Below are 10,424 nucleotides of genomic sequence, written 5' to 3'. Positions count from 1 at the left end.
TTGCTTGTTGGCCCTCAGAGGCATGCCTCTCACAGGAGCTGTTGTGGCTGTGGAAGTGAGAGTACCTGCCCCGTGGTTCTTCCCTGTACCAGGCTTTGCCTTGTCTCAATCTCTCCTGCAGAGAGTTAAGTGCAGCTCAGAAAATGCTGCCTTGCCTGGGCTTGCTGTGTTACAGGCTCTTCTGCACCCTCTGCAGTGAGAAATACTGGAGATACTATCTGGGGGGTTTTGATACAGCTGACTGGGGGGGTGAACGTGCATTAAGGTGCTGCCAGGTGGGGTATGATACACCAAGCAGGGACCTTTCCTTTTGGTGACTTCTGTGTTGTTGAGAATGTTCAATCCACAGTTTCAGGGCAAGTTTTCTGACCACTGAATTCTTAGTGACAAAACCTCTATTTTATGCTGAAGTGAACTTGATTTCTTTAAAGACATATTCATCATCAGTGACCTCATGCCTGTTTTCTTTGGATGCTGCAGCTATTTGCAGCAGTCTCTACAATATCCAGACTTTCTACCTACCCAAAGCTACCTTGTGGCTTCAGTTTCTGTCATCTAGAAAACAGCAGCGACTGGTTCCTGCAGCATCCTGCTGCTCCAGTCTCTGCTGGACAGATGAGATAAAGTTTCCCTCCCTGCTCAAACCCAGCTATGCCATCCAACCAGCTTTAGAAGAGTGAAAAGTTCGGTTTCCGTAGTTTGCAATGGTCTGAAGTATACACTGTTGGGTGCTTTCTTGGAATTGCTGTACTATTAGACTTTTCTCTTGCCATTTCCAGAAGTGGTTGAGTTGCTGAAGGCCTGCACTAGCTGGTATTTTTATCTAGCCTTCTATAGACTTGATTGACACAAACTGTACTGTCTCGAGGCAGATGTCATAACGCATTCCGCTTTCTCCCCTCTTCCTAAATGGGCATATGGCTGCTGCTCTCCATTCCTTTGGAGCGATCTCAGATCACAAGTGGGAGTGAGCTCAGTGGATGCATGGCCGGCACCTAGCATTCTGGCCAGGGAAAGGAGCTTGAGAGAGCTGAGCCTGTAAAGACCAGTAAGGTTTTTTGTCTTCATCTTGCCATTTAAGGAGCTTGTGTAAGTTCTGTCTTCAGCTGTAGCTGCATTTTTCACAAAGGCAAGAGTCAAAATTGGAGTTACTGGACCAGCTTGTTGACACCTCTTCTGAGAAAGCCCATCCTTGGACCTTACTTTTCCCATCTTAGCAGAGCTGCACTTTTGTTCTGCCACACCAGTGCCTGGCTGTGTGTTCAGGAGCCTAACAAAGTGCGGACTGCCAGAACCAAAGCTTTAAGCTGTGTGCCTGTCCATAGCTCTTCACTGGTTTTACTGCAGAAGGGATTACTCATTTGCTTCTGCTCCTTGCCGTGTCTCTGCAGGTCTTTGCTCTCAGCTCAGTGCTAGTCTCTTTGTCCCGTTAACAGCTCCCTGCTTTTCTGCATTCCTCTAGCTACTTCCCTGACAAGAAAGCTCGCACAGTACTGCCACAAACCCTCTCCTGCCTCTTCATGAAACACTTGCTTTGTTTTTCCTTAGGGTTTTTTTTTCCTGGTTACTAGTTTAACCCCTTTGTGGTTGCTCTGATCATGGACACTGCTGTGGGGCTCCTTGTAATAGATGACCTCATATCTGGCTTCATTGCATCAGCTGGGTGTGTTCAAGGGCTTCTCGAACAGACTCCAGGCAGCCCCAACCCATGGCTGTGCAAGAACAGGGGCTGTGTAGGAGAGCTGGGGTTTGCAGAAAGCTGTGACATCTGTTGAACCAGCTGCAAACGTCTTTTGCTTGTCACAGTTTATGTATGCAGTACTCCAGCTCTGCTCTTAAGACACTCTGGATTTTCCTCCTCTCTTCTCATTTTCTGGCTGCACTTGGCTCCAAAGCTTTACTGCTGTTTCACCGCAAGGCTGGTCTGAATGTCAATGTTTCCCTGCCTACGTCTGCCTGGAGCAGGCTCCTGTTGAAGTGTGTGGAGCTGGAGGGATGCCCAGGCCTGGGGTGATCATAGGGCTATGGAGACAGGCCACAGGCTTAAGCCCAGCCATGGAAGTTACCACCACTTTTTGACAGGTATATTCTAGCCTTGCCTTACTTTGCTGAACTCATCAATGAAAGTGATGCCTCAAGTCATGGGTTTGGCTATTTCAGTGCTTCCTACTCTCTTCCCCCGACCTCTAAAGCAGTACTGCCTTGAGCATACACAGCTTGTGGGTTAGCTGTCTGCCCCCTTGCACTATATCTAACAAAGCCTTGTTTCTAATCAAACTGTATGACTGAAGGGACTGGTCATTTACTGTAGCAGAATATCCCTGCTGGCCTCATTTCCAGGGGACTCAAGAAATAACAGCAAAGGGCACATGTTTCCTGCAGCTCATGGACCTGCCAGGCCAGCTTCCTCCCTCCTGCTGGTGCCAATGCTTCTTACCCAGCTTACAGAGCAATGGCCCAGGGCTGTGCAAGCCCATTCCCTGGGGGCTGCCCTCCAGCTTGGCTGGCAGGGGGAGAACAGCCAGTGCAGACTGGGCTCAAGTGCCTCATTAGGTACTAGGGTGCTGGCAGGTCAGCACCCAAGCACTGGGAAGGAGACCCACCTGAGCAGGAGGATGCCAGGTACCCCTCACTGTGCTGCATAACCAAGGAGGGGGGAAGAGGGGAGTAATGAAAGGGACTTTTTTTTGGAAGCCATCTCAGCCTGTGGTATAGGGGATGGTCACTGCCCTTTGTGCTCCTAGCATGGAACATGTGTCTGCCTGCTGTCGGGAGGTTATTAAGCTAGTTATGGAGCTTTGTATCAGGACAAACAGTCCCTAATAGAGCTGTCTGCTCCCTGTCCCAGTACCAGATGAGTTGTTTAATCTAGAAAGACTATGTGTGCTGCTGAGAAAGTGTGCTGCTCACAGCGCTGTCCGCCTGTGGCCCTGCTTGGGGAGGGTGGAGATGGCTTTCTCGCCCCTTTTCCATGCCCCCTCACAGCAAACATGCTTGGGGTGCCTGGCTCTGCCATCTGCCACTGTCCCTGGAAACAGAGGTAGTCATAACCAGGCCCAGCCCATCCTGCCCAATTAATCAGAGCAGGAACTGAGGCTGCTATCAACAGCCAGGCTGGGCCAAGCGCCCTCCCTGTCACGCTGTGTCTGGCAGACGAGGCAGGGTCCGGTGCTGGAGTCTCAAAGGGTGTCTCCATCACAGCGCTGTGGCTGAGCAATGAGGAAAGACTGCTTGCGGGAGCTCCTGCAGTGTCAAGCCTGAGCTGTAGCACTTGCCCCAGAAGTGGATGTTCTCTTTATCCCTGCACTTACACTCCCCCCCAGCCCCTGTCTCCTTGTTTCCTGGCTCCCCTCACTCTTGCCAGGCTGTGCAGCCACCCTGTCATTCTCCACACACTTGCTTCACCCTGGGCTTCAGACTTTGTGGCTTGCGGCTGATCCCAGTTTTTGTGGTTGGTGATGATCCTATTTCCTCTGCAGTGCTGGTCTCTGAGCTGGACCCCACAAGGCTGCTGGTCTTGCACACCTTCCTGCCAGGATGGGCCCAGACTCTTGTCAGTGACAGCTGATGTGGGAAGGGTTGAGGGTAGGCAACACCTTTCACCCACCGCCTTCTTTTCCTGGATGCTGTGGGTTTGCCTTCTGCCACTGGCTGGAAGATTAATGCCTCTGCAGGTTCTTGGGTGCTCCAAGCTCAAGATGAGGATGGAGCTCAGGAACACACAGGGCACCACTGCAGGGGAAATGGGAGGACTCTGATGTGAATGGCTGGATGCTGGCAAGGACAGTAATGCCTGTCCAAAGGGTTTCCAACACCAGTCTCTGGGCATGGCCTCCCCAGCCACGCTCTGTCCTGCAGCACAGGCATAAAACTGCTGCCACTGCAGCAGTGGTACTTGGCCCCAGCCCAAGAAGCAGCTTTGTTCTGGGTGCAACAGCCTCTGTTTGCAGTGCCTCAGCGGGTCACACTCCACAGTTTAACGTGAGGCCAGTGCTACAGGGGCTTGTTCTTCACATGCTGAGCACCAGAGTCAGAGCTTCACGTAGGTCCCTAACCCCTAGCAAGCTGCTCAGCCAGGCTGGAGGCAAGACCTGGGATTCCTTAAAAACTAATGGTGACTGTGGGGAAAGAAAACCCGAAGCTGCTTTAATGCCAGGCAAGACCAGGAGATTCAGCACAGGCTCTGTGTGGCCTGCCTGCTCCAGCCCACCGGGACTTAGCCCTTGTGCTGGCAGCTCCCTGCTCTGCTCCCTGCTCTCCATGCCACACTATGGGTGCCGCCTGGCTGCGGCCCCAGGTTCCCTCCTGAACACTTCCCAGGTTCCCTCCCTGTACACTTCACTGCATCCTTCCAAAAGCTTGAGTTTCTGTGCTCAGCTTGCTGTCTCCCTGCATCCACCTCCGCCTGTTGCTCCCGACCTGAGATGGAGACTGTGCTCAAGGGTGCACTGTGCCGTACTGTGTGTGAGCACCGAGCCTGTGCCCTAGCTGTGTGGGCATTACAGCAGCACCATGGTGGCTCTTGCTGACCTGGGGAAGCAGCAGGGCTGCTGATGCTCAATAGGCCCAGAATAACCAAACCCCATAGTGGATGTGGCAGCTGCACTTCCCACCCCTCTCCTTGCCTCAGCCACCCTGCCTCATCCCTCCTGAAGCCAGCCCCCAGTGCTAGGGTGGAGGTGCTGCACCCATCAGTGCCTGCTGGTGGAAACCCCTCTGCAGGAGGGAGCCCGTGTCTGTGGGGAGAAGCAGCATTTCTCGAGCTTATGCAGAAACCAGCTTCCCCCTGACTATAAGGGTTGCACAAGGCAGCCCAGTGTCCCTCCCCTGTCCCCACACCATGGTACAAGGACAGGGTGTTCTGCCCAGCAGGTCATGGCTGTGGTTGGCACTAGGGAAGCAGCCCTGACAAAACACCCCAGAGCCAATTTTAGCAGTGCAGAAAGTGGGTGGCCGGGCTGCCTGGCAGAGGGAGGGCCAGCCCACGGCTTCAGGGTGGTGACTCAAAGCCACCACGGGGAGAGCGGTGCTATTGCACAGGATGAGCAGTGGGAACTAAGGGCACATCTGGAGGTGCCGGGTGCTCAGCCTGCTCCCGCTGCAGGGCCTTGGCCAGGGGACACGAGGTGCACCACAGCCTTTGACAGATTTGAAGCACATTGCACCACACAGGCACATTGTGTTCCATGTTCGTATTCTCTCTGGGGCCACAACTCCCCAGCTCCTTGGTGTCACCGGGTCTCCCCTCCTCTACCGTCTCTCTTCACTGGGAGAGGAACAATTTGGTGTTACGAGAACCGGGGGGTTAGTGGGCAGGAGCGCAGGGTCTCTGCGTTCCCCCGCGGCCAGGCTCACCGCTGCTCCGTCGGAAGGTGCTGCTCATGCCTGAACACCCCGCGGGCTGGGCCAGGGCCCCGACCCTCCGTCCGCACTAACGGTTTAGAGCGTTCCGCTCCAGCGAGCTAGAAACCTCAGCTCTGCACTCGGTGGCACCGGGATCCCGGAAGCCAGCGAGCTCCCCGGGAGTGAAAGGTGGCGGGGGAACGCCGGCCCGCCGGGCACGGACCGGACCGCCGGGGCTCGGAGCCCGGCTCCTCGGGCGCCTCGGCATTTCGGGGGCTGCCTGGAGAGCGCGGATGGTTGCTGTTGATGTCGCCGACAGACGCGGTGCGAGTTTCGGCCGGGGTCGCCTCCTCCGCGGCCCGAGCCACGGGCGGGGACCACACTGGGGGCGGCAACGTCCTGCCCGGCGGCTATGTCACCCGCGGGGCCGGGGCCGGGGGCGGTCGGTGCTGGGCGGTCGGTGTGCACCGGCGGGCGGGCGCGGGGCGGGGCGGCGCCGGGCCCCTTTGTTCGGCGGGAGGCGGTGGCGCGCCGCCTCTCCGCTTTGTCCGCCGCTGCCGGCGGGAGCCGCTTGCCCCGGCGCGCTGTGAGTGGGGCCAGGGAGCGGGGGGCTGCGGGAGAGCGCGGGTCGGTGGGGCAGGGGCAGGCAGGTGGGCGGCGGTGCCCCAGGATGGGGAGCGGGAGCCCCGGGCATGGGCTGCGGCCGGCGGGGCTGGGGCCGCAAGCGGGGTGGGTCGGGAGGGCTGGGATCCCGGGCAGGCTGGGGTCAGCCAGCAGGGCAGGAGGCCCTCGGTGGGCTGGGCTCAGGGGGCTGCGGTCAGCGGGCCCCAGCGCGGGCTGGCCGCGGTCAGTGGGACGGAGGTCCCTGGGCTCGCAGTGCCCACGTGTGTGCTTTCACTTCCCCTGGGCTTAAGCTCCAGGAGTTGCCCTCCTGCCTGATCCGCTTGCCTTGTCCCCTGTCCCAGCCCATCACCCTGGGGCCAGGGCGGTGTGGTGCTGCCAGGCAAGAGCTAAAGGCAGACACAAAGCATCCACCATTCAGCAGGGTGGTGGGGGAGAGGGCCTCGCACCGGGGAGACCTTGCATTGTGCTTGACCACACGAGGATGGTGGCCCTGGTGGGCTGGGTTTGGGTCCGTGGTGCCAGCCCATGCCACCTCCTGCAGCTCAGCAGGTTCTGAGTGCCAGGCTATCAGCGAGAGCGTGTCACTTGCATGGGTGCTTTTGCTGGAAAGGCTTTTCCATTTGTGCAAGGTTGCTTGGGAGGGAGCTGACCTAAGCCAAAAAGATCTTGTTCTGGACAATAGTGGCGTGAGTGCAGCAGGAACCATCGTCCGCAGGGGTGTGCCCTGGTCAGAGGCAATGGGTCAGGGCAGGCAAGGCATGGGGGAGCTGGTGGCTCTGTGGGGACATGTCCCCTCTGCTCGCCCTGGGCAGCCCTGCCACCTGCTGCCCTTGCACTAGCTTGTGTGCAGGCTGCTTAAACCTGGCGTGACAGTGGGGTGTCTCCTCTTGCGTCTTCTTTCTATGGGAACTGTGATGTGGAACTTGTAATTTCCTCTCCAGCCTCTGGTGTCAGCTCCTTTGCTGGGACTTCGTGCAATTCCTTGGTTGCCCCACACTGCCCTTGCCATTTGCTCTCCTGTCTGCTGCTCTGCACAACCAGCCCTTGCCATCAGGCTGCAGGGTGCTACAGCACGGGCTTTGGGGGCTTGTAAGGATTTGGGCTGGGGGTCTGGCATGAGGGAGGGCACAGTACGGAGGTTTGGTGGGGCAGAGTGATGCCAGTCCTTGAGGGAGAGCTCTGCAGGTTGAAGACCTGCCATGTGGTAGGGGATGCTGCTCAGAGGGGCTGCCACTTGCTGCTTTCCTCCGGGGACCAGGAGGACCCCCAAGGGAGCATGTGGGTGCTGGCACAGTGTGCGGTACTGGCTGGGGACCTGCCCAGGACCAGGTGGCAAAAGGGTGCTGCAGACCAGGGGTGGAGGAGGTGGTTCCGGTTCCATCCCCTGCCTGTCCCCTCGCAGTGCCCAGCTGGCGCTGCCCCATGCTGCGTGTTTACCCTGGCTGTGGCTGTGCTGACTCTTCCCGCAGGTGTGCCCTGCAGGGACAGATGGTGTCCCAGCCTTGCCTCTGCTCCCTAGATCTTCACCCACCCAGCTGGTGAGAGGGCAGGAGCAGGATGTAGATGGGAGCACAGGGAGGCAATGCTGAGCAGGGGATATGATTCTGGGGTGATAGAGCCTTGGGTGACATAGTATAGGGTGAGGTGTCCCTGCCCATATCAGGGGGGTTGGGACTAGATGATCTTAAAGTCCCTTCCAGCCAAAACCATTCTGTGATTCTATGGCTGCTTTTGCAAGGCTGTGTTTGTGGATGTGTGGGTGAGGGAAGGGACACCAGTGGTAGGAGAGGGACAGAGCTGGGGTGGTGGCTGGTGTTTTGGGGGAACCTGGTGCAATGGACACGTATTTGCTCAATGCCTGTTTGCCTGCCTTACCCACAGGGTTTGAGACAACTGCCTGGCCAGGATGAGCTGGAGTTTCCTGACGCGGCTCTTGGAGGAGATCAACAACCACTCGACCTTTGTGGGCAAGATCTGGCTGACCGTCCTCATCGTCTTCCGCATTGTGCTGACGGCTGTGGGGGGCGAGTCCATCTACTATGATGAGCAGAGCAAGTTCGTCTGTAACACGCAGCAGCCGGGCTGCGAGAACGTCTGCTACGATGCCTTCGCCCCGCTCTCCCACGTCCGCTTCTGGATCTTCCAGATCATCATGGTGGCCACGCCATCAGTGCTCTACCTGGGCTTCGCTATGCACCGCATTGCCCGCATGCCTGAGTCCTCACGGCGCCGGGCACCGGCAGCCCAGCGGGCACGCATGCCGGTGGTGCGCCGGGGAGCCGGGCGGGACTACGAGGAGGCAGAGGATGATAACGAAGAAGACCCCATGATCTTTGAGGAGATTGAGGTGGAGAAGGAGAAGAGCCCAGAAGGTGGAGAGAAGCATGACGGCCGGCGCCGCATCAAGCAGGACGGGCTGATGCGTGCTTATGTCCTGCACTTGCTGTGCCGCTCGCTGCTGGAGATGGCTTTCCTCTTTGGCCAGTATCTGCTGTACCGCTTCGAGGTGATCCCCTCCTACATCTGCAACCGCAGCCCCTGCCCGCACACCGTTGACTGCTTTGTCTCCCGCCCCACAGAGAAGACCATCTTCCTCCTCATCATGTACGCCGTCAGCGGGCTCTGCCTCTTCCTCAACCTCTGTGAGCTCGTGCACCTGGGCGTGGGGCGCATCCGTGATGCCCTGAGCCAGCCTAATGCCCCCCCGCTCCCAGCTGGCGACAGCCCCGCTCCACAGTACCCCAGGAAAGCCCCTGGCGCACCCCCCACCTATCACTCACTGAAGAAGGAGCCGCCACGAGCACCGCTGCCCGATGCCAAGCTGGACTACCGGGAGGGCCTGGGGGCCGGGCGGTTCGCCCTGGCCAGGGCTCCCCCGGCGCACGAGCTGGACCGGCTGCGCGAGCACCTGCGCCTGGCACAGGAGCATTTAGAGGTCGCCTTCCACCTCCAGCCGCCACCGCGGCCCCCCAGCCCTGCCCGCAGCAGCAGCCCTGAGGCCAACGGCATCGCCGCCGAGCAGAACCGCCTCAACCTCGCCCATGAGAAGGGGACTGGCGCCTGCGACAGGACCACAGGTGAGCCAGGGACAGGGACCCATGCGGCCAGCTGGGGTGAGGGCCATAGGGGCTGCCCCCAGGGTCCCTGGGGAGGGGATGCCATTTCCCCCAGGGCGGCTGCTAACTTGCCTCTTGCTCCCCGCAGGGCTGTGAGTGCCACCAGGGATGGCCGCGGTATCTGCTGGAGTGGCTGCTGCTGCCAGCACAGGACAGACAGCCTGCCAGGAGCGCGGGGTGGAGGATGCTGTGTGCCTGCCCGGAGGGGCTGGCCGGGCAGCCCTGTACCGGTGGGCAGTGGAAGGGATGGGAGCCTTCGGGGACATTCCTACTCAACTTTCAAAAAGGGAATATCTTATTTTTGTACATTTCTATAAGCTTGTCAGCGTGTGTGCCCTGGCGTTTTTATACTCTGCCCATGATCTCTCTCTGGGCCTGTGCTCCCCTCCCTGTCTCCTGTTTCACCCCCTTTTCCTCCTCCTACCCACATTTCCTGCAGCATGTTCCCCTCACACCCTGTGCCCTCCCTTGCCTGCTGCTGGCCAGGGCTGTGCCTGTCAGGCCATGCTGGCAGCGTGGGGGCTTAGGGAAGCGAGCCTGTGCGTCTAGCTGGCTGTGCCAAGATGGGACAGGACACTGGGCTGGCATTCTGCTTGAAGCATAGGAGACAGAAGGGTCCTGGTGGCACCGCTGCTAGAAAGTGCTGGTGCATCCAGGGGGGCCGTGCTGCACAGCATCCTGCACAGGGCTGAGAGCTGCAGGGCTGGCCAGCTCAGAAATGTGTGTGCAGAGGGCAGGGGCTGTCCTCCCTGCTGCCTCCGCCTCTCTCCCCACTCAGCCAGCTGCTCTTGGACCAAAGCCCATGCCCTCCTGCTCTGGCCGTTGGGCCAGGACTCCCTGTGTGGGGCCAGACCCTGGTCCCATCGTGGGTAGATGCCATGTCCGGAGCCGGGCTCAGCTGGGAGCCAGTGGGGCATTTCTCATCATCTCAGCCTGGGTCACATGAGGATTTTTGTAGCGTTGTTTTTTACTAAGCAATGATTGCCACTCTGTTTTTTCTCCTTTTCTTTTTATATCTATATTAGTAAAGGCTGGAGATGTTTTGTACTGAACTGCTGCATCCGGTCCTTCGGGAGGAAGGGGTGGGAAGGGAATCCTGCACAGCTGGGCTGGGACCTCCCCGCTCACCCGGAGTGACTCAGTCGTTCCTGCCGTGTGTACAGAGGCAGTCACAGCTGGGGTAGCCTCCATCGGCCGGGTTCCTGCGTCATCCTGTCCCCAGCAAGAGGCCTGGTGATGGAATTCCCCATTCCTTCCCATCCTGCTGCAGCCCGGAGCAGAAGGGATGTTGCCCTGCCCGGGGGCTAGATCAAACCCAGCCATGCTATCCCACGCCAGTTG

The 10,424-nt window shown here is 58.6% G+C and overlaps 1 protein-coding gene across 1 annotated transcript; it reads left to right on the top strand.

Annotated features, from left to right (window-relative positions):
• The first annotated feature begins 5,805 nt into the window (after positions 1-5,805).
• LOC133215021 (gap junction gamma-1 protein-like) lies at positions 5,806-10,135 on the top strand. Its single transcript, XM_061358631.1, has 3 exons — positions 5,806-5,929; positions 7,849-9,044; positions 9,172-10,135. The coding sequence occupies exons 2-3, from the start codon at positions 7,874-7,876 to the stop codon at positions 9,177-9,179; spliced, it is 1,179 nt and encodes a 392-aa protein (XP_061214615.1). The 5' UTR covers positions 5,806-5,929; positions 7,849-7,873; the 3' UTR covers positions 9,180-10,135.
• The last annotated feature ends 289 nt before the right edge of the window (positions 10,136-10,424 follow it).

This window comes from Neopsephotus bourkii, unplaced genomic scaffold (assembly GCF_033783945.1).
Source record: "Neopsephotus bourkii isolate Nb327-2 ecotype Australia unplaced genomic scaffold, CSIRO-AGI_Nbou_v1 NB_951, whole genome shotgun sequence".
Taxonomy (NCBI): domain Eukaryota; kingdom Metazoa; phylum Chordata; class Aves; order Psittaciformes; family Psittacidae; genus Neopsephotus; species Neopsephotus bourkii.
This window is presented reverse-complemented; position numbering and strand designations above follow the sequence as displayed.

Excerpts from the sequence above, each read along its gene's own strand:
- LOC133215021 (XM_061358631.1), top strand. The coding sequence starts at position 7,874 with ATGAGCTGGAGTTTCCTGACGCGGCTCTTGGAGGAGATCAACAACCAC.